Genomic DNA, 24,191 nt, shown 5'->3' on the forward strand with positions numbered 1-24,191 from the left:
TTTTCGCCAAATAGGAAAGCTTGTGGACTCTCAGGTGCTGGGTGTGTGTGTGCTTGCTTTATTCTTGTCTCCCCGGCTCCTCCTCAACAAGTGTGACCTCCGCCGCAGCCGTTGAACCATTTGTGGCCGAGGTTACCTGCAAGCAAGTCATGGACATCTAGAGAGGCAATTCTAAGGCACAGGTGCATACTGTGTGGCTTAAGACAACGACGCATAACAGTGAATCCTCTGGGTTGGTGCACGACATGCAGGACGACACACAAAGTTGACGCTACCATGGACCATGCATTATGGCATGCCCAGTTGTCACATGATGCCATTTCACATCTTTAGTCAGGGCAACAATTCCATATCCAGTAAAAGAACAGAAACTTACCATTTGATGGCTATTGGTTTTGAGAAATATTGGAACTGTGACTGTTTCAGAACTTACTGCACAAGTTCATTGCATTTAGCGATGGGATCAAAATGTTGTCCACTGGACATTGTCTTTCTTGGGATCACCTTAAATATAGGCTTATGTCATGGTAATGTCGAATTTGGAGTGAGCTGAATAACATTTCCTTTAATTATGTCAAAATCACTTGACATGTACGTCACCTTTCATCATTGCTTGCATTATGCTATTGTAATGAGCTGTGCTTGAGAAGCAAGCAGCTCCACTAATGTGAATGGAGAGTGTCCTTTTCCTCACATTGCATGCGTTCACAGCTTTAAATGGAGTGACTGAACCATGCCACCAATAATTAAGTCATGCTTGCTGGGGGGTGGGATCAGGGGCTTTGGGGTTTATGGATGCTTTCATCAAGCAGTGGAATTATAACATTGTCAAACACAACATGCAATAGATCACAAATACTTTTTTTGTACAAACAGACACGCATCAATACAAAGTACTTTACAGATACAAAAAGTATAAAATTTCAAAAACAAAACTAACATGCAGAATTAATGCTGGTTGTTAAAGAGTTATTATGCAAGGCTTTCTACAATGGTTTGCGTCTTTGGATTAAAATTGTTAGTCATTTTAATACACATCCATTTACAACTAAGTCATGCAAGAACAAAAAGACAGAACCGGAGAGAACAGCTTTTTGTCCATCTGACCCAGTCCAGGGGGGCTGGTGCAAGGGGACAAGCGGCGGCCGTTTCTAGGCAACATCATTGATTGAATGGGTCCCCTTGGTAACGTCAGCGTGAGCGCTGTCTGAATCCAACGGCATGCATTTCATCTTGTGCGGGTTGTCATAGCGCCCGCGTTCAGATCGCCGTGACCTCCGCTTCTTTGTGCCTTTCAGAATCTCTGAATTTTTGCTTTTGCTACTAGCCACCACCCCCGCCCCCTTTGCATTTTTTCATCTGTGTTTTCTAATGCGAATGAGGGGCCTTCAAGGAACCACAGTGCTCCTCTGTGTGTTTTTCCCTTCCAACAGAGACTTAAACTGACTCGGTGTCAGGGTGAGTAAAAAGGCTAATGATATTATGCAGCGATAATTAATCATTAGTGTCTGCCCTCGGCTCTGCATTTTTTAACATCACCGGCTTCTAAAAATGTACTGTGAGACATGAGAGTGAGAAATCGAGTGCTACTGCGTAGGCTACTCTGGGATGTCGTAATAGCAACTGTGCACGATTTTCCTCAAAGTCTCAAGACATTACAAGTATTCAACACAACATACTGGGAATTTGCCCATTGATTTGAAGAAGTGGGAAGAGATGTTTATAATGAGCTTAAGTAGCTCATTCCAATCCTGAAAACTTCACGTGGAGAGGCCACTGATCAGCTGACCAGTGGTTGGTTGTGTGAACAATCGATGATGTAATTCCCTGAGATAACCAACCTTCCACTCTCCCAGCCAATCATTGGTCTCACAAAGTGAGTGAAGGGAGTAGGATGGACGATGGTGATGGATGGAGCCTTCTCTAGCCATGGCTGTTCATCCACCCACCTCTTAAACCCAATGACAGATACACCCATTGGGATCAGCACAACATGTTCTGTCTAGGATTGCCCTTGGGGTGATCAGGGGACAAAGACCTATTGCCCTGTTGCCTGTTCCTATAGGGCTATTGGTGGATTTCTCTCCACAACCACAATGCCCTGGAGAGTCCTCTCTGGTATACTGGAAAACGATCACAGTACTAGCCATTTATATCTCTGTCCTGTGCTCTTTTGCCAAACTGCTGAACCAATGTGAGCTCCATCCTTAGTAGGAAGTACAGCTAAAGATTATTTTTATAAGTGAGTTGATGTGTTTCCTTTTAGCTGGAACTTAGACTTCCAACATTAAATATGCCTTATTTAGGCTGTGCCATTTGTCAAAAAGCTGCTTTCCCGCAGAAAACATCCAAAGAAATATATACACTTTTCACATCATACATAAATACATTGTCAATGTATGTATTTACATACAAACAATGGAACAAGAGACAAAACATCCAGAGAAACAGACAGGCATAGCTAACAGGTGCATGCAGCAAGAGGGAGATGGTGCTATATAGAAGTCTCTATGTCCGCAAGCGTTAGTGGCTGTACCTTGCATTCATCTACCAGTACTGAATTGTGAGCGGCATAGGTCACGCACTGGTTGGAGTTGTTTTCGTGATGGTTCTTGAGGTCGTCGTAGTAGGACGGGGTCTTGGTCATCATCTCGATGTCGTCCGACTTGTGCTGGGCATCCAGGGCATCCAGCTCGGCCTTGGACATGTGGTAGACAATGCCGGCCCCATAGGAGTCACCCACCACATTCACAGAGGTACGGAAGCGATCCCTGTTATGGGTGTCGACACAGAACAGAGTGGTTATCGAGTACGGAATATGATTGTTCAATTGAGGCTCTAAAAAATATGTAAGGAAGACAAACGGAGGTGTAGAATTAGGCAGCAATGAGGTGTTCCATTTCATAGCATTTACCAATGGCATCAATTGAACAGAAAACATCTTCAGTGCAACACTTCAACATAAATGCCGCTTAATGGTTGTGCACTTCATGGTATGCTTGTGTGCTCAGTGTGTGTGTGTGTGTGTGTGTGTGTGTGTGTGTGTGTGTGTGTGTGTGTGTGTGTGTGTGTGTGTGTGTGTGTGTGTGTGTGTGTGTGTGTGTGTGTGTGTGTGTGTGTGTGTGTTTGTGTGTGTGTCTGTCTGTCTGTCTGTCTGTCTGTCTGTCTGCCTACGGTGCATGCAAGAGGGAGAGAGGGAGAAAAAAAGATATTGATATACTGCTAATGAGACTGTGAATGTGCATGAGTGTGTGGCAAACAAAGACAGCGATTTGCATGCTTAACACTACAACAGCCCATTCATATCTCCCCCTAGTGTCTCTCCACTCACAGCAGCCAGTCGACTGCCACTAGCAGACTGATGTCCTGTGTGGGGAGGCCAACGGCTGTCAGGATGAGCAGCATGGTGACCAGGCCGGCACTGGGAATACTGGCGGCTCCTATACTGGCCAGGGTGGCAGTGAGGCTGCAAAGCAAGAGGACACAGGACATATTATCACACCGTGAGCCGGGTAAACGAACACTACACTAAAGCACAGTCAGGACTGTAGAATTGTGACGCTGTGTATACAGTACTGTGTATATTACTGAGAAGAGTGATGGTTGTGCCCAGATGTAAACAAGGGTATGCTTTGTGCATTTTCTAGACAATACAAACCTTTTTGAAACAGTGAGCTAGCATTCAAGTCATTTATGGTTGTGCACAGATCAGTTAATAATTGTAGCGAAATTTGGGCGAACAAACAATAATCGAAGTATGGATAAACGTTGTGCACCTTGAACATGTTAGCATACACAGGTACCTTATAGTATGTGCCGATGTTTCATAGATTTTTTGCAAAGAGACTTTTTGAGGAGCAACAATACGTACCTGACGGTGACGATCTGGCCCGGGTCCAGGTGGATGCCGTTCATCTGGGCAATGAAAATGGCAGCCACGGCCTCATAGAGGGCAGTGCCGTCCATGTTAATGGTGGCACCGACTGGTAGCACAAATCGGGTAACTCTCTTGTCAATGCCCAGGTTCTCTTCAAGGCAACGGAAGGTGACTGGCAGAGTTCCAGCACTGTGGAACACCAGAGACAGACAGACAGAGAGAAAATGGAAAACATGAATAAGTGCTTGTGAAAATCTGTTCCACATGAAAGCTCATGTGGAACAGATGCTAAATTCTTACGTAATACACCACCACTCCATTGTCATCATTGAGAGGAACAAAGAAGGACATGGTAGAGGACACGATAACGACACACAATCATAAACTATAAATCACTATAGGTTTATTGGTGACAGTTATGAAATCCAGCATGCAGTAGAGTGTGGTTGCGTGTAAGACCTGGATGCTGTTCCCAGAGCTGTGATCCATGCCTGGAAGATGCCCATGAAGAAGGTGAAGGGGTTTTTCCTCACGATGGCGAAGTAAATGGTAGGCAAGAAAATGGCGCCGTGGATGATGAGACCAATGATGACGGTCACCATGTACATGCCCAGCTGCTTAGCAACAACCTCCAGATCGTTGATGGAGATGATTTTACCGGTAATCAGGCAGGCGATACCGAACGGAGAGTACCTGAGAGGTAGGCAAATGGATAGTATCATACACTGACAGGCTATAGAAATTACATTCATTTTCCATTACCCAGGTATAAGGCTCAGTTTGTTTGAGTAGAATAACATTATGAAATGCAGCTAACACACTTCTGATAATGAGAATTGACAAATTGATTTTGAACAATCCATTTGAAACATCAATAGTTAGGGACTAGGCTAATCCTGGAATAGGATTCATTAAGTCAGACATCTTGAAACTGAGGAGAGAGTGATCATGACCATGGACTGTAGGTATAAGTGGTTTACTTCTTACTGAATTTAAATAAATTATCTCCACTAGTAGCACTTACCACATGATCATGATGACCAGCTTCATGACAATCTCGTTCAGGATGCTGAAGAACTCAATCATGAGACGAGCCCTGTCACCCATCTTCCCCATGCAGATGCCAAAGGCGATGAAGAAACCGATCAAACCTGTAGGGAAATGAAAGGTCGCTCTATTCATTAAGAGTTACCAAGACATTCTTGTTCGTTATGTGTTACTGAGACACTCTGGCTTGTTTGCTTAAAGCTGCTAGTTTAAACAGTCAGCCCATTTGATCTTGCAGCTAGCTGTTGTACTGCTAAGCTACTGAAGACTACTAACTGAAAAGAAAAAGATTGTGGATACTTTGTTTGCTCTATTTTACTAATAACTTTTGAATGATGATGAACTAATTTCCCAGGGTCCTAAATTACGCATGCTGATGGCTTAATTAATCAAACCTACCCAAAACATTCATTCCACTCTTGAACTGAAGAGACTTTTTGACGATGTATACTGGCGGGGCCTGGGTGGCTGAGGTGAGGATATCTTCCAAGGTGCTGTTCACCTCAGGTGGAACAACTATCTCCTTCTTCACGGTCGTCTGGATCTGTAGTTAAAAGCGAAGACAAATCATTCAGTGATCCAATTATTAAACGATACAACATATCGGGTAAAGCATCTCATCTCATCTCATCTCATACTGCGTGTTGGAAAAGGAATAATGAATGACCTGGCTCAGGTGCTGGTTACAAGTGTGCAGATATTTTTAAATGTGAATATCTTTTTATCTGTTTGCGTATAACCACAACATGTGAATACAAATAAAAACGCCATTGTGACAGGTGCATTTTATCCCCCTAAATAGGATTTTTTTTTTAAAACCAGCTTTGAAATGCACGTTGGCTACTTTTACATGAACAACCCTAGTATATTTCTCACATGTGTTATGGCTTAAACACACAGGATGAATTACTGTACATGTACAGTACTGTCTGTTGTGATGGTACATGTGATAACAATGACCTATGGGACTGACTTTTCATTATCAGTTGCTCGCAAGGTGATAAAAGCATCAAACTTGGCACAAGTGTTCATTAGGACATGCTGATCAATTTCAGGGATGGAGCCACTCAGAATTCAATGCTGCATAGCCACGGTTGCACCGCAAAGCATTTTCCTTAGCAACTAGCATACGTGATGGAGATTCCTAATGAATAATTGGGCCAAGTTTCACGCTTTTATCACCATCCGAGTGATAGTATTTTAGCACCAATTGCCTAGACCATATCACTCTAATTTATTTGTACTCTGTGGAGCTTTGCGCCTACCTGCTGGAAGCAAGCCTGGACAAGGTTCTCTGGGAAGAGGTTCCTAATGAGATCGAAGAAGGCATCCAGGCTGGAGACCTCATCCTTGATGGTGCCCTCTCCCAGCTGCTCCTTCATCTTGGGGTTGCCAGGGTGGATGACCAACACCAGGATGACACCCAGGATGGCGGCAATGATGGTGGTGGACATGTAGTAGACCATGGCCCTGGTTCCCAGGCGACCACTGGACTTGGCATCCAGACCAGACAGTCCTAACAAAAGATCAATTAGATGTGCTTAATCTTCACAAGAACATGGTCCAAGACAAGATCACACTCAGGAGAAAACACTAATTAATGTCACTTAGAGGCCTATCGAGCTAGATTTTAGTTTGAAGTAAACATGAACGATGTACAATATTGTTTTATCAATGATCTTTTTAAGTACATTGCAACTGTATTTAAGCAAATATACATTTAAATTAACTATTTGCAATAATACACTGATTTTATCCCAACTTTAGATGAAAAGATGGCACGTCCAATGACATTATGTAGTCCCGATGTCCTCAAATGAAGACATGACATGACATCTTAGCCTTCCTTGAGTCACTAAAAATGTGTTAAATTCTAATGCCAAATGAAAATAGAGCCTTAATTGTACATGAAAACATTGGTTTCATTCAGACATTAACTTCACTTTACTTTTTTCTTAATTCTGGGATGTTGAATAGAAGTCTTGTCAATATGGTCGCCATTTTTTCACTTGAAATTGTGTAATTTTGCAAGTTCACCACAAAGGGTGATATGAGCAGCGTCTCTGAATGTGGATAACATGTCAAAGTAAAAACACGAGGACGCAGGGTCTCAGAAGGTTAAGGGAGAAAATGACCAAGGAAGTTGTAAGACACAAAGAGATGGCTTTGATGTTATTTGAAAGCTATTTTCTGGCTCTATGATATACATAAACAACATGGAACACAACAACAGTTATTAAAGTATGAATTATGAGATATTACAATAAGATATCAAAAATGGAATATAAAAAACTATGACTGACCTGTGATCAAACTGGAAATGATGAGGGGAAGAATGAGCATTTTCAACATCCTCATCAGGATGTCACCAGGGAAGGCAATCACCATGACGATATCAGGATTTATGGGTGCGAAAGGGCGTAGAAGCATTCCAAAAACGGCGCCCAGGATCACACCTGTAGCAGACACACACACACACACACACACACACACACACACACACACACACACACACACACACACACACACACACACACACACACACACACACACACACACACACACACACACACACACACACACACACACACACACACACGTTTTAAACAGTCTGACTTACTATTAAACATGGCAAATGCTAATTCATCTTGGTCAAAATAAAACAAAATGTTCAATTATTTGTACACCTTTAAGTCAGTACTTCAGCACACAAAAACAACACAAATGGTTTCTACAATAACATGAAGCATTGGTCTACCACCCTAAATTCACTGTCAAAAGGTTACTCTAAGAAACCACAGACAACCATCTGTGACATTCCTTAGATGGTTTGATGTACACCTCACAACCATGGTGCAGACTGGTGTCCCATGGATAGGTCAGAAGAGGAATACATAGAGAGAGAGAGAGAGAGAGAGAGAGAGAGAGAGAGAGAGAGAGAGAGAGAGAGAGAGAGAGAAAGAGAGAAAGAGAGAAAGAGAGAAGGGGCCCGGATGAAAGCTAGCCTGACCCTGGCCTCTTTGCACTCCCTCTAGAAGATGACTCTGACCCAGCCATGGCACAACCATCTCATTGTGTCGCCCATGGACTGTGTCTCTGAGGACACACAACGCTTGGCTCAGGCATGCTCTTCCTACCTTTCTCAAAGAACAAAGATTCTGCACACTGCGGAATCCCCCATATGTTTCGATGTGCAATTTTTCAACTTGAAAGTGTTTTCCTAAGGCAACCTTTGGTTTTACTCAACCCTTTTGCACTATACCTCACCCATAGGGGACACAGTCTTTTCTCAAATGTCTCTTCTCGTCTGTTCTTTGTTTCTCCTCTATTTTATTCCCACCCTGCCCTCTACTCATTTCTTAACCCCCCCCCCCCCCGGTCTCTTCTGATGTAAGGTGCAAGTTTTAGAGAAGTGCAAATCCATGTATCTTGTTACCATCTTAAGTTTGTATCTTTATTGCAATACAGCTACTCCTCTGTACTGCATCCATACCGTTTTTTTTACACAAACCGCTACCCTTAGTCTACATTTCAATTCTCAATTCAGACTTCCAGCTTTGTAGCTAAGGCACACATTTTTGTTTGTCAATATATGTGTGCCTTTGGAGATCCAAAAAAAAAACACTGTATGACCACATCATCACTAAGGCCTCAGTCATCATTCTCACCTCTTTTCACATATTCTTCAGCCATCCCACTGATTTATTGATTAATTGATGATTGAAGGACACTCCTCATAAACACTTGCACCTTTACGATGCCATTACCTACCTACATTTCCATCCTCTAAACAGCTTTTACCATTTACAACTGAACATCTCTTTGTACCATCCCCCCACCATTTTATGACTGTTTATGTCCTTCTAGCACAGCTAGGGGAGCCTGCCAGTGTCATTTACCGTAAAGGCTGCAGGCTTACATTTCCCAGCAAGAGTGTATAAGGATAATTACTGTACATGTTTCTATACAGCCAGGCTACCTTAGACAAAAAATATGTATGTATATATACGTGTATATGGAAATGCATCCCCACTCACTATCTTTATTTTGTTTCCATGTGACCTCGGCACCTCCACCTGAGGCGTATGATAATGGTCGGGATCTGCCCAGCCAAAGCTGTCAGTGTACCCCACGGGCCCCAGCGAGCCCCTTTACCGAGGCACATGATTCATTCACTCGTGACCCTGCTTCTGTCACAGATTCATCAAAAGAGTGACATGTTATCTTTGCCTCCGTGCACACATTGCCCTAACCGTTTCCTCAAGCAAGGTTTATCATAACATACATTTGGTCCCGCACAACACGAACACAAACATGTGTGCCTGCATGCATGCACAGTGCACACGCACGGGCAGGACTGGTAACTGGGTCAGTGGTGCAGGAGAAAAATGAACCTGACATCCAATTTGGGTGACAGCAAATTGGTCACACTGGGAAATCCAGGTTAGCCCAGTCTCCTTCAAGTTAGAGAGAGAAATGGTATTTATTAACTGAAATGATGCACACTTGCAAATGCGCCGGAAATTTCCTTTCATGAATGTAATTTATCACCGTAATTGAAGACTATTGAAACTGCGAGAGGTGTGCTGGCCTCCACAGTGTTTCTTCCTAACATATTTAGTTCCTTTGTATGAAGACTGGAGACTGCAGTCTTCAGGAGACTGCCGGGATGTTGGCAATGCGGCGCGATGCGTTTGACCTCTGCACTGTATTCCGCGTATTCTCCGTTTTTGTAAGAGATGCTTTTTATAGCATCAGCTCTTGAGAGGTGAGAAAAATCGTCAGCCCTCCCCACCCCAGCCCAGCCCACCCCGCCCGAGCTAGTTGCTATCCGAGCTGTCAACAGTGTCTACACCGTGAGTCATTCGGTGAAAAGCTCTCTGGAAGGTTCAGCGTCGAAGACAAGCTGGAATGGCAAACTCGCCATATGTCACAGACGGCGCATGCAAAGAAATTGGCAATAAGACTGACTTGACTTGACACACAAAGACGAACAAAACCCTGTATGTCATGTTATGTAAACCCTGTATGTAATGTTATGTGTGGCTTACTCATTGCATATTGGTCTGTAACTGGTGTGGGTATCAGTTGGTGTTGATCAGGCGAGCATGTTTTATCAGGATGCAAAGGACATGAGCTGGAGCTGGCTACAACTGGCAGCAGTAATTAGAATTGACACCTGGGTTGTTAACGTGCAAAATATATCTGTCTGTCTGTCTGTCTGTCTGTCTGTCTGTCTGAAGATAATAAGCCATTATAGTAAATTATACACTTTTTCATATTTCCATTGTTTTAATATTATTATTATTATATAATATGAATATAATATTATTTATATGGTGCATGGTGTGAACTTCCATCCCTGGTAGCACACAGACCACAATCTGTTTGTCTGATTTCATCATAGCACCTGAGAATGGACCATGAGCGGGGTCAATGTGGTACAGGGGGAGAAAGGGGGCAGTGGGCCTTATCCCAGGTGCTGAGACAAGTATAGCCATAAGCGCAGATGGGGCTAGTTGAAAGGATGCAATAGTCAGGGACGCACGCATGCACGTATGCACGCACGCATGCACGCACGCACAGGCACATCTGGCCGATGTCACTGAGAAATACTGCTACTGCTGCGATGTGTAGTGAATCACTATGACAGCGTGCCTGTAATGCCTTCCCTGAACCAGCACTTTAAGCCTGTGGGTGCCCTGGTGTGGTGACATCTGAACCTCACCACACAGTACAGTATTGTACAGGCTGGCAGATCCTATAGATCTGTACATAGTAAGGGGGATATGTCGACTCGAACCCCTATTGGCAAAAAGAAAGGTGTGTGTGTGTGTGTGTGTGTGTGTGTGTGTGTGTGTGTGTGTGTGTGTGTGTGTGTGTGTGTGTGTGTGTGTGTGTGTGTGTGTGTGTGTGTGTGTGTGTGTGTGTGCGTGTGCATGTGCGTGCGTGTGCGTGCGCTTGCGCGTGCGTGTGTGTGTGTGTGTGTGTGTGCGTGTGAGTGTGCGTGTTTCTGTGAGTTTGTACACACAGCATGTGAACATGTATGGTGATGTCCTCTTGGTCATATAGTACCATAGATAGATAATGACGGCCAGTGTTGGTTTGTGTGTGTGCATACAGTTCAGTATGTCTGTGAATACACTTGTGTGCGTAAATTGGCGCTGTAGGTGTTGTGAGGTGGCGAAGACGATGGGGACTCACCCAGCACTGTGAGTGTGAGCAGCAGGTTCTTGAAGAGCTTCCCGCAGAAGACTCCGCATTTGGACTGCGGAGTGGCCTCTATGGGCTCCAAGTGACTCTCGTGCATCCTGACCTCCACTTGCTTAGGCATACTGTTGGCACTGCGGAGAGAGAGAGAGATTACAGAGAGAGAGGGAGAGAGAGAAGAGAGAGAGAGAGAGAGAGAGAGAGAGAGAGAGAGAGAGAGAGAGAGAGGAGACATTAGTAATCCCAATTTGACATGATGTGATTGGTAGCGATCCTCTTCTCAGGAAGGCATCTCGGGCATTTTACCCTCATTTGATGAGCTCTCAATGAAATAAATGATAGTGTAGTGTAGTGTAGTGTAGTGTAGTGTAGTGTGTGTGTGTGTGTGTGTGTGCGTGCATGCATGCATGCGTGCGTGCGAGAGAGAGAGAGAGAGAGAGAGAGAGTTTTTTTTATCCATAACAGTGGATTAAGGGAGCAAGCTATAATCAGCCATGGCAACAAATAAAAGCCCATGAGATCACATGACATTGCATGCCATTAAGCCAAATCTGAGGATAAATACAAAGGTTCAACACATATATGTATATATTCTGCATATAAAGCTCAACGCTATCTGGATGAACTTTATTTTAAAGAATTGCAAAATGTGTTCTTTTTGTTGGTACTGTATGTTTTGAGAGTATAATATGAGGTAGCTCCCATGGGCAAGATATACTGTGTGCATGCTTACAAAAATAAAATATACCTTGTGTGCACACCTATTTATTTATGAACTATGCAGTTCTTACCTACATGGTACATAATGTTAAAGTTGGCTATCTCATTCCTCATGCAGGCACAGATTCACATTCCATGTGGCCTACTACAATAAATAAACAATGAATGTCTCACTTCCCAAGATGGTGGTGGCATAGGTCTTTTCTCGTTTGTCTGTGCTTGTTTGTGTCGCTAAACTGTGTTATGTTTGAATGGGCTACCAGATCAGATATATCGTAATTACATTCTGGGATTACAAAACCGCCACAGCGGTCACGAATGGCAAACATAATTAAGCCAAATTACCAAACGCTCAACTTGGGTAACATCAGCCCCATGAAAGCGGTTGGCCTGTTATTCTTGCTTGCTTATGTGCTGAGCTTACACTTTGCGATGCACTCTGAGATGTGGTGAGCAACTCAGATTTTTTTTTACTTGTTTCAAGCAAATATAACAAGTAAAAAAAATCTCACCAAGAAAAAACAACTTTCCCCATGGACAAATGTAAAACAAGTCTAAATAGTCTAACTTCTAGTTCAAAACTACTATTGACAAGATTGTCTTTACTTTGAACTAGAAAAATAAGCTTGCCAACATTTCTCTTTTTTTGCAGTGAACAGATGCTACCTGATTGATGTGTGACAGTGAGCTACTGATTAAAAGAAGAGCGGAAAAGAGCATTTCTTCACAACCACCCTAACAAAACAGCCGGGCAGCGATAAAAGCAGTCAAGAAAAAAGAATGTGTGATAGAGAGAGGAAGTGAAAGAGAGACAGGCAAAAAGAGGCAAATCTTAGATGAAAATGAACGCAACCAACATTTTCTGTGTTATGCATATGCACTTATGGAACCAATGCTACATCATTTCATGCATCCCCATCAGCATCATCACTTCATGATGTTATCAACACTGAATTATCTTGCTAGCCGCTCCCATTCTAATCTCTGATAAGGAAAACGGCCTACTTTTTTAAAGTAATATTTTCCAACAAACTGCATTGTCATTGTTTGTTTTTGCTCCGTATTTTGTCTGGGTCATTGGGAGCCTCGGAGTACACTAGTGTCTCCTAAGGTCACAGGACAGCACAGCTTTGTTGCAGCCAAATCGGGTACCTCAAGGGCCATTTGCATGCGTGTGTGTGCGCGTGCGCGTGCGCACACACACACACACACACACACACACACACACACACACACACACACACACACACACACACACACACACACACACACACACACACACACACACACACACACACACACACACACACACACACACACACACACACACACACACACACACACACACACACACACACCTTGTCACAAACCAAGTCAATGTTTGACCCAAATCCAAATTCTTTGAAATGTTTGGGGTGGTGTAATGATCTATTTCCCTCCAATACATGAGCACAACGACCTTTTCTTCAGATACGTCCTTGATATCCAAAGCCTTACAGCAGATTGACGCTTTGCACTTGAGTGTTGTGTGACAAGTGTAGGAGATTTGCAGTGGGTGTGCACACACATTCATTCTCTCTCTCTCTCTCTCTCTCTCTCTCTCTCTCTCTCTCTCTCTCTCTCTCTCTCTCTCTCTCTCTCTCTCACACACACACACCAACACACACTCACCCTATACATCTATAAATACACACGTATATGCATCTATGAATACATACACACACATAATGAGTCACACACACAGACACGCCATCGAATGAGAAGATGCTCTCAACCCATGCGTGCTGAACACCAAGCTTATGAGGGGGCATTGGCCATTCTTATGAGATTGCACGAGAATGGGTGTAGGGGGAGATGTGGTGGTGCCACAGCATTGAACTGCCTGTCAGTCTCCTCATTAACGTATGAACAGATGCCGTTGCCATCAAGCACCTCGCAGATATCTGGGCAGGGGTATACATGCAGTCACACCACTTCACCCACTGCTACATCCCATTGCTCCATTTCTATTCTAGTCTCTAAGTCCTTCATTTACGGTAAATATGTCTTCACCCTTTGATTTTTTTTTACCTTTATGCTGCTGTCTACACTAATTCTGAGCTCAGTGGGCATTAGTTTCATCTAATTGCGATACGAATAAAGGTTGAAAAGAAACACCAACGACATTGTAGTTCCAGTTATGTGATAACAAACTCATATATAAAACATATATAAATTAATAAATTAACTGGAGCAGCTCAAGGGTGAGTTGGATAAGCATCGTCTGACCCAGTGTTCTACCAAACGACCTTTGGAGATGATTCATCTGTGTGTGGGGGTCAACCTCCACCACCAACAGCTTTTGCCTTGATTGGTGCACATGTCGTTGCATAACCAAATGAAAGCACCTTTAATTGGCTCGGTGTGTGTGTGTGTGTGTGTGTGTGTGTGTGTGTGTGTGTGTGTGTGTGTGTGTGTGTGTGTGTGTGTGTGTGTGTGTGTGTGTGTGTGTGTGTGTGTGTGTGTGTGTGTGTGTGTGTGTGTGTGTGTGTGTGTCTTAATAATGATGGGCGAATGGGGTTAGCTATAGGAAGTGCACCTGCCTAGCCATAAGGCAGGCAGATGTTCACTCTGCATCCAAAGCTACACTCACAGTCGTGACTGGAAAAACAGAGAGAAAAACTTACAGCATGAAGTCTTTTTTGAAACATAGTAAATGGAAACTGCAAAAACAAAACGCCTCTGCTTTATCCACCAGACTTTATCATCATGTCGTCATCGTGAATCCTGTCTGCTCTTTTCCTCCCTCTCACCAGACCAAGCTCTGTGGTGCAACTGTGGACCATCTGGACTGAAGACCGTGTAATCATCACATTGAGGTACATGAATGCCCCGCTTGATACAATTGGCATGAAGGGGTGCACAAAGCCGTATTAAATAAATGAGTTCGAACCCCATAATGAGAATTGGAAGTAAGTGTGTGAATATGACAATTGTCTGCTACTTCTCTGAGGTAATACCTCCGCCAAGGAGGTAATGTTTTCGGTAGCGTTGGTTTGTCTGTCTGTTTGTCTGTCTGTTTGTTTGTCTGTCTGTTTGTCAGCAGCATAACTCAATATCTAATCAACATTTTTGGACGAAACTTTGTAGGTTCGTTGATAATGACCCAAGGAACAAGTGATTCAATTCTGGTGGTGATCACGGATCACAAACCGGAACCAGGACTTTTTTAAAGATTCTGTCAGCAGGATAACTCAAAAACTAATAAACTAATTTGGACGAAACTTTGTGGAGCTGTTAGTAATGACCCAAGGAGCAAGTGATTCAATTCTGGTGGTGACCCAGATCACGAACCTGAACCAGGACTTTTCAAAGGATTCTTCACTATCTAGACGCCCCCTAGTGACCAGAAATTGAATTGCGGGAACAGCACAAAAACAAGGCAGAAAGACTTAGGGTGTAACATGGTCAAATGTATCAAGCAGCTTCCTTGGCGGAGGTCTGCGCTCTCTGAGTGCTTCTAGATTTTGAGTTTTGCTCACCACAAGCATACTTGGCAAGCTGAGGCAACAGATGATCCTCCCTACACAGGAGATGGGCCAAACAGTCTCTATCTACTAGTTTTGATCAACCAGCCTAACATGATCTCTGCTCACACATGCATTCAGATCCTTTACATAAACACACACATGTACACACGCACGCACGCACACACACTTTCTTTTTATACCTTTTTATACCTTTATGGGAAGCTCTGTTGACTCTATTAAAAAAGCAGACAAAACAACCTTACCGACCAGTAAAGAAGCAAAAAAAATGTTTTGGCACTTTGACAGTAAAATAAGGACACACACACACACACACACACACACACACACACACACACACACACACACACACACACACACACACACACACACACACACACACACACACACACACACACACACACACACACACACACACACACACACACACACATTGACTCAATGACTTCAACAAAGCTGTTCAGATTAGCTGTGGCCTCATACGTAAGTAATTGACCTGTCCAAGTGACAGCTTCCGACCCCTGGGAAGACCTCCGTAATCTCCAGCAGAGAACCTCTGTGGCCTCAGATTGAGAAGCTTGAACAAAGACACAATAGAACTCCTTCAATAGATCTCCATCTTCACCCCCTTTGAAAAATATACAAGCACTCTCACAGTTCTTGTCCATATATTTGCTTGTGCTTCTGAGGCTCTTGTAAGAATATGTTTTCACTCAATGCATTAGAAAGAATAAAAGCAGTGTGTACACATGCAATTCACAATATACTTTATTAGGGAGGAATAGGATGGCGCAAAGACACATGGAACAATGCCATGTGTAATCAATTCACCACACCATACCAAAGATTATTTTAGTTCATAGTTCTGTCTCTGACCATACTAACCCAGTCCAACCCAATCAGTTATAAGCAACACAGAGCTGGACTGGGATGAAAAGGCATGCCGGGTATTTTAAGTCAAGACCGGTCCGCCAGGCATTGAGAGAGACAATGAAGCCTGTGGCAAAAGTTTTAGTAATCTACTACACAATATTTTAACCACAACAGCCAAAATTAATATTTAAATCTGACTCAGAGACGCCAGCTGTAATGGCATGAGGACTGATACCACTGCATTGAGGGGAGGAACAGGCAAAAATCATCAACAGTCCACTGGGCACATGCCCTGTATGCCTTATGGCCAATCCAGCCACGAAGCATCCTTGCATGAACCACTGAGATAAAATGGCTTCCCTGTCCTCTGTTTTTGGCACTCTCTCTTCCAACCATGTCCTATTGCATGCTCACACCAGGTGACCTACCACCCAGACACGCGGCAGAGGTCAGACAACACAGCACAGCAGCCACAGCCAGACCTGTCCTGTCAGCATGAGCAAGGGCCAGATTTCCCAAACGCCACCTGACACATGCTGCAGGAGGCATACTTCGCTTTTTTTCCAGAGAACAGAATGTACACGTAACAGCTCATTTGAGGTCATGTCTTTACACGTTTACTCAACCCACGTGCACACACGTAAACATGCACACACTTGGCCATAGGTGACAACTTCAGCGAAGAAGACTAATTCCATAACCTATTCCTAATCACAGATGATTTCAAATTAGCAACAAAATGGAGTTCTATGTCCATAAAAACAGTATTTTATCAGTTTTTAAGACCACAGACTAACTCAGTGGACATGTGCATACCCGTACTCAGAATCAATATGCACTCACTTCATTTGCGTTGGCTTGTCAGTAATGGAGTCGTCCGTATTCTCCTGGCCTCTCAATCTTTGGCTGTGAGCTCAGGCTCCAAATCCGCCAGGCAATTTTTTGTAAAAGTTCTCAAGATGGACAACACGGTCAACAAAAAAAAAAAATACAAAATAGAAGAGTCACGCTTCCACCATCAGCGTTTTCCTTGTCTGGAAAAACTGACACAAAAAATACAAAACAAAAAATAGGTTTGGTATCGCCACGTTCGATCTGCAAAATGCACCCTTGGTCCAGTTCGCAACAACCACTTCAGGAGAGGAAGGCCCACTATCCCTTCACTTCTTTTGCTGGATGCCTACACGTAAAGAACTTGATCGCTCAGACCAGACCCCAGCCACTTAGCGCAACCCTGAGTCTTAAACTCCACAGCCAGCCAGCCAGCCTGCAAGTTAGCTAGCCAGGGATGTCCACTCCAGATAGCTCCAGACACCCTGGAGGAGTTCAGCGAGGCAGCTGGGTGTAGCGTGGAGCGGCGTGGGGCAGGAGATCCACTGATGGAGCTTGGCTCTCCAGAGGAGCTCACTGGAAGATGGGAGATGGAGGGTGGAGCCAGTGGAAGAGCTTAAATACAAGCGCTGAAAATCCCTGAGGGGCTCCCTTCTCTTTTTTTCCCCTATCCCCTTGCTTTCTCCACTCCGACTCTTCTACACTCGTCTTAATCCTTCCCAGTAAAGAGCATGCACTCTCTAAAACTCATCTAGTCAGTATGCCAGAGGCTGGGGTTGAGACTGAGACTGGGAGCCGAGGGGCAGGGGAGGGAGTGTTAAGGGTGTTGGAACATCCTCTTCCCAGGATGAGAGATGCAAACACGGGAGGAGTGAGGGCGGGGGGTGGTGGGGGTTCAAGAAAAAAAAGCGTGAAAAATAGACTTGTGGATACAGTATGTTAACCCTGGACCGGATGACCGGCTGCATGGCTTTTGGGAAAACTTGTTTTTGTTTCTCTTTCTTTATGCCAAACAACAACAATCTGTACAAAATATAGGATGGTTTAGAACCAATCAGTTATCTCCTGCCTGGGGATTGAATTTTGGCAACCCCAACCTGTGAATGTGTGATGTGTGCATTTTCCCACACGTTCCAACATGAAATACTATGCTTGTTTAGCCTCTAGCCATTCTTGGCCTTTCGTAACATGACGTAACATGACATACCTCAAACCAGAGTTGTAGGCATAGAAGTACTCTGACAGATTTAATTAAAATACTAGTAGTATTGTATTACAAAGTTGAAACCATGTAATATCATACCACTAGGGTTGTAATTACATCTGCAAGAGTCTGCTTACAAAACTCTGACTCAAACGCATTGGAGGGAATGTTGATGCACTCAAGTTCAATGATGTCTTGCACAACATCAGATAACAGTAAAATCCACGAAGGATGTATTAATACGAACACATGTAGAATGGGATGTGCCAATAGCATGTACTAATAATAGCACAACGAAAAGTGAAATCCTATTGATCTAAGACTCTCTTTCACGTTTAACTCTTGAGAATTGTTCCCACTATCGGCTTTCCGAGGCTCGGAGGTGCAATGTCATGTGTCAGGATATCCGCTACCAATGGAGGAGGGTTTTCCCATGGGTATGTGGACCAGGGGAGCGGTCATTTAGACAAAGGAGAGGAATGCTGCCATCCTGTGAGCTCACCCAAAGGAGATCGACCTGCAGGATTCAGCCTGTGGGATCGTTTTTTTCCCATACCAACCTCCCCCCCTCCACCCTGACTTTCTTTTCATCTCTCTCTCTCTCTCTTTCAATCTCTCATTTTCTCTCTCTCCCCCCCCTCTATCTGCCTCTCTCTCTCTCTCTCTCTCTCTCTCTCTCTCTCTCTCTCTCTCTCTCTCTCTCTCTCTTCCTCTCAGTGACTCTCATACATACAGCTCCGGAGGGTAAGGGCATACCATGAGTGGCTCAGTAGAGGGCAGAGTTGGCATGGGCACATTTTAATGGGGGACAGCAGAGGAGTGGGAATGGGAATGGGATGGTTAAATGGTTGGAGTGGGTGCAGGGGATGGGTGGTTGGGATTGGTGGCGGTTGAGGGAGAGAGGGTCACTCACGCCACCCTGCCGAAAAAGCCTAGCAGGGGAGGGATGGAGGGTGGGATGCAGCAGGGCTGGAGGGCTGCGAGCCCCACACTGTTGGCCGGGACCATGTGAAGTTCCCAGAACCCCCCCACCCACCCCCAACTCGTCCCTGTGAAGGCTCTTTGTCCCGCACGCAAACAGTGGTGGTGGCCCCTGCTCACCCAGGCCAAACTAAGCGCTGGGTCCAAACTGGCAGTATTGGCCAAAAGGGGGTTGGTGTGTGGTGGGATGGTGAGAAGGGTGGCTTCGGGGGGCACTCGATGGTGGTGGGATGGATGGGGGTGGTGGGGAGTATGCACGCTGAGAATGCCAGCCCATTCAATTGCAGCTGATGTCATGGCAGTGCCCACCGTGGGAGAGCTGTGCAGAGGCTTTCTCCTCAACCAACCCACCCCCGCCATCCACACCACCCACCCACACTCCCACCATGCCTCTCTCTCTCTCTCTCTCTCTCTCTCTCTCTCTCTCTCTCTCTCTCTCTCTCTCGCGCTCTCTCTCTCAATCTCTACTAACCCACTTGCCCCCACCTTCCTCTCTTTTTCCGGGATAAATGAATCTTTCACAAATGGCAGCCCTTTGTGTCATATAATCGACGACGATTATCCCGATTTTCTGCTGCCTTCCCGGAGCGAAGGGGGCTCTGAGAGGATGCTTTGAGAGGGGCCGCCATGCAGCACTAGCTCTTCCAGGTTGTCGTAGCAACGCAGAACAGTTTGGGGGTTGGGGGGGGGGGGGGTGTTGGGTGTCTGTGGAGATGTTAGGATGGGGGCGGTTTGGACAGTGTCACTTTTTATCTGTGTTTGTCCGCTTGCTTGCATGCACACACAAAGTCCTGCAAAGCGCACACACACACACACACACACACACACACACACACACACACACACACACACACACACACACACACACACACACACACACACACACACACACACACACACACACACACACACACACACACACACACACACACACACACACACACACATGTATGCCACACACAGGATTAGGACCAACCCAGCACATCATTTAAACTTTAAAATGACATGATCAAAAGATACCAAAAAAAGAAGAATCACATCAAACTGACCAATCCAAATCCACGTGAACATGGAAAGTTTAATTTTTGTTAACCAATGCCATGTTAAAATATTTCAGGATCTGCTTTTCTTTGGGGTCTTTCAGTGAAACTACCAATAGGGGGAGTACCTCGATTTTTGTTTTCATCCAGTTGATTCGTTAAATATGTGTTGGTATGTGTGTGTAAAGAGTTGTGTTGGAGGAATAAAGAGTAGCTGTGATGCCTCACAAAAGAATAGTATCAGGGGGCTAACATTTCCCACTCCTCCTGAGAAGAGAGGGGCCCTAATGGGACAGGCATAACAATGGGGCCCTAAGGGCCCACCACATGGCCTCGCTCCAGCAGCCGGATATCTCAGGTTCCCCTTCTCATGCACACACACAGACACACACACACACACACACACACACACACACACACACACACACACACACACACACACACACACACACACACACACACGCACACACACACATACACACACGGACACACGCACACACACACAATCGATCATGGGCAGAATGTAAAACAGCTCGGCTTGGCCTGCCAAGAGTGTCCATTCACCCAATGGGAGGAGAAGAGATGGATGCCTAGAGAATTTGTGAATGTGTGTGAGTGTGTGTGTGAGAGAGCGAGAGAGAGAGAGAGAGAGAGAGAGAGAGAGAGAGAGAGAGAGAGAGAGAGAGAGAGAGAGCGAGAGAGAGAGAGAGAGAGAGAGAGCGAGAGAGAGAGGAGGGGGGTATGGGTCAGAAAGAGAGCAGGATCTATTCCTCTTCAGGCTGAAATGGGCATTAAACTGAAGTGGTAGGGGATCCGGGTCTATAGGGCGAGGTAGTCCACCATTGCCAAAACGTCTCCGGAAACTGTGATTTAAAGAACCAGAAATCTTAATTTGATCAGCATCAATTTGAAGGCAAACGTCTACAGCACAGACCCCTGTCCCAGCATGCTCCAGTCAACCTCTCCAGCCTCCCCCCTTTTCTCCCTCTTTTCCACATTCCTCCCGCCATTCATATATCCCTGCTTATTCCTTCACCTCTCTCACCACTCCCTCCCCAGTCAGTTTATTTGTGGCGTCAAATTCTGTTGTGTTTTGTGGGACAAACTGAAACCATTCCACCATCCATCCTTACAGGCACAACATGTATCACTGACTAATACGTCAGGGCCACTGATGTCTTTAAATGTCATAAGGAACATTAGCAACACAAGCAAAAGGCCAAAAACATCTATTACGTAATAGGGACCTGGTACCTGCCCGTTACGTTTGCCAACCAAGAAAAATTAGCAAAACATAGGCATCCCCCTCTGCCTACGTAACTGCTGGAGGTTTCTTCATTGACTGCTACTTCCCAGTTATCATCTTGTAACCTTGTATCTGCAACCACTTAATTAACCACATTCTGTGTAGAATATTGATTTCCATAAACTAATGACACAAGAAACCTGTAAATATATAATTTCCAGACAACACAAAGGTTACAGACATACAGTAGAGTTCCCCAGACCTGTTTTTTTTTCATTCTGCTGGTATTCACTAACTTCCAGTGGTTACACACTGCTTCAAACACAAGCGCCCGCAGCACTGACAAAGACAAAGTGTGCAGCGCCGGCTCTATTTCTGAAGCCATTTATCATTACCATAATGCATTTCCTCTGGGGGCCTCTAGTGCGAACACCACGCTTCTAATTTGAGCCCAGAGTCTGAGCTGGACTTATTAAAAATGTATGGTCGCTGGATCGATGCGAGGGAGCTGTCGTTTGCACACACGTGCCCCCGAGAGCTTCGTCGCTGGCTGGGGATCAATGGTCAATATGGGGCCTTGTGACCTCAGAAGAGGAGGGGTCACTTCAGGGCAAAGGAGATCTCATCACACTTAACAAAGGGGAAAAAAATCACACACACGTGCAGGCACGTATGCACACACACACACACACACACACACACACACACACACACACACACACACACACACACACCACAGTCTGTTCAGGGTCAAACGCTGTTTTTATTTTCTACTCCCTTGCCAATATTGCTCCACACATTCGTTCAGAACCCGGCACTATAGGCTTTAGGAAAAGGCTCAGTTTGCAGTGTTTGTGGTGTCCTTTCCAAAGCATATATTACAGCACCATTTGATATCAAGCATCCCTATTGGCTTTACATTTTACATTGGCATGAACATGAGGGAGGGTCCAACCTCCGTATTCATGCTCCATCTTGAACTGTGTTACGTAATGAGAGAGATTTGTTGTTTTCACTCTCTCTGACATAATGAACTCATAGCAGCTGTGGATTACCATATTTTTGCCATTTCTTGGCTCTGGCTAGTTTAAGAGGGAAGTGAAATTGGACCCTTTAATGGCAGCTCGTAAAACACTAAACTGATCAACGTTCCAATACAGACTAAACAACAAGAAAATAAACTCAAGCTAATCAAGCTAAACTCAAGCTAATAATTCCACATGTCAGGTACTAAATGGCTCGCCTTTGGCACTCTGGGCGAAAGATCAACATGCCTGCAAAGAATCTCGAGCTAATCATTCCACGCTGTGACGAGGTAATGGCACGTCGTTGGCCCTATAGCGAAAGATCAACATGCCTGTCAGAGCAGGCAGATGCTGCCTTAAAGGCGCATTCTCAAAATGCCCCCTTAAGTTTCTACAGGAACACATTATGGGCCATTCGAAGACATTGCAATTTCGTTTCATTTCATTGCTTTTCAAGTCAAGAGGATTTGCAGTTGTTCATGTTTTCATGCAATTTGCATGCATGCATATATATGAAATTCACGAAAATATCTCAGCAATATTCACTGTTTTTCAATGATAGATGAATACACTGGTGAACATCTCAATTTTCACAGACAATGTATATACCAGTACATCCAACAGTGGGGATTTCTTGGCAAGCATATTTTTTCCCCGTTCCATGACCATTCCTTCATGGTTCTTTGATGGTGAGATGCATGATTGAGCTATGCACATTACAGAGCTGTGTAGCTCTTTGTCTTGGTTTGTGGTGACCTCATTGTGTCCGTAATGAGGTGGAGTTTTTTTTTTGGGGGGGGTGGGGGGGTGTAGTGGGTGTGGTGGAGTATGGGAATACTGGGAGTATTCCCAGATAAGTCTAAGGGAGGTTGTTCAGATGTGAGCAAACACTCTGTAAATATGCGTTAACATTATGGCAACTGTGACGGGAATCAGGTGGTTCACTCGTCGATTTCCAATCATCTGGAAAATATGGAGCAGACATGCAGATAGAGAGAAAGAGGGAGTGAGAGTGATATGGAGATGAAGAGATAGAAAAGGAAGAGATAGATAGAGCAAAAGAGTCGGGGCTGAGAGTTAGCCACCAAAGCTCCATCAATGGCTCTCTCTGAAATGATTCTTAATACCCTTTCCTCAACTATACTCTCGTGGTTCCATTCTCTCCATAGACAATTTGAAAAACACTGTCCACAACGTTTCAGTCCTAGACCATCATCAGGGAAACTCCATTCTCTTCATGCCACGGCTGTTTGATCACACATATGGTGGAACAGCAGGTAAACAGGGGGGGGGGGAGAGAGAGAGAGAGAGAGAGAGAGAGAGAGAGAGAGAGAGAGAGAGAGAGAGAGAGAGAGAGAGAGAGAGAGAGAGAGAGAGAGGGTGAGGTGGGGGGAGCAAGAACAAGTGACAGAGCAGGAAGAGAAAGAGACAGGCAGAGATGTGTAAAGAAATGAAGGAGAGGAAGAAAGAGACAAAGACACATAAATAGAGGGAGAGATTTCCAGATAATGAACAGATAGGGATGGAGTGAAGCAGAGATAGGGAGAGATGAAGAGACGGAACAGATGGAAGCTGTTGTCACTTTCTGGCTCTGATTTCACTTTTCTAAA

At 44.6% G+C, this 24,191-nt stretch overlaps 1 protein-coding gene across 1 annotated transcript in view; it reads right to left on the reverse strand.

Annotated features, from left to right (window-relative positions):
- The window catches only part of slc1a2b (solute carrier family 1 member 2b), a 37,446-nt gene continuing 13,255 nt past the window's right edge, over nt 1-24,191 (reverse strand). The window contains exons 2-11 of the mRNA XM_063196595.1: nt 11,129-11,268; nt 7,228-7,380; nt 6,190-6,440; nt 5,324-5,468; nt 4,902-5,028; nt 4,337-4,570; nt 3,872-4,066; nt 3,332-3,466; nt 2,537-2,771; nt 1-136 (exon numbers count right to left, since the gene is read on the reverse strand). Coding sequence (XP_063052665.1) covers nt 59-136; nt 2,537-2,771; nt 3,332-3,466; nt 3,872-4,066; nt 4,337-4,570; nt 4,902-5,028; nt 5,324-5,468; nt 6,190-6,440; nt 7,228-7,380; nt 11,129-11,258 — 1,683 coding nt within the window. The 5' untranslated portion in view covers nt 11,259-11,268 and the 3' untranslated portion in view covers nt 1-58. The remainder of the gene's footprint in view (nt 137-2,536; nt 2,772-3,331; nt 3,467-3,871; nt 4,067-4,336; nt 4,571-4,901; nt 5,029-5,323; nt 5,469-6,189; nt 6,441-7,227; nt 7,381-11,128; nt 11,269-24,191) is intronic.

Source organism: Engraulis encrasicolus, chromosome 4 (assembly GCF_034702125.1).
Source record: "Engraulis encrasicolus isolate BLACKSEA-1 chromosome 4, IST_EnEncr_1.0, whole genome shotgun sequence".
Lineage (NCBI taxonomy): Eukaryota > Metazoa > Chordata > Actinopteri > Clupeiformes > Engraulidae > Engraulis > Engraulis encrasicolus.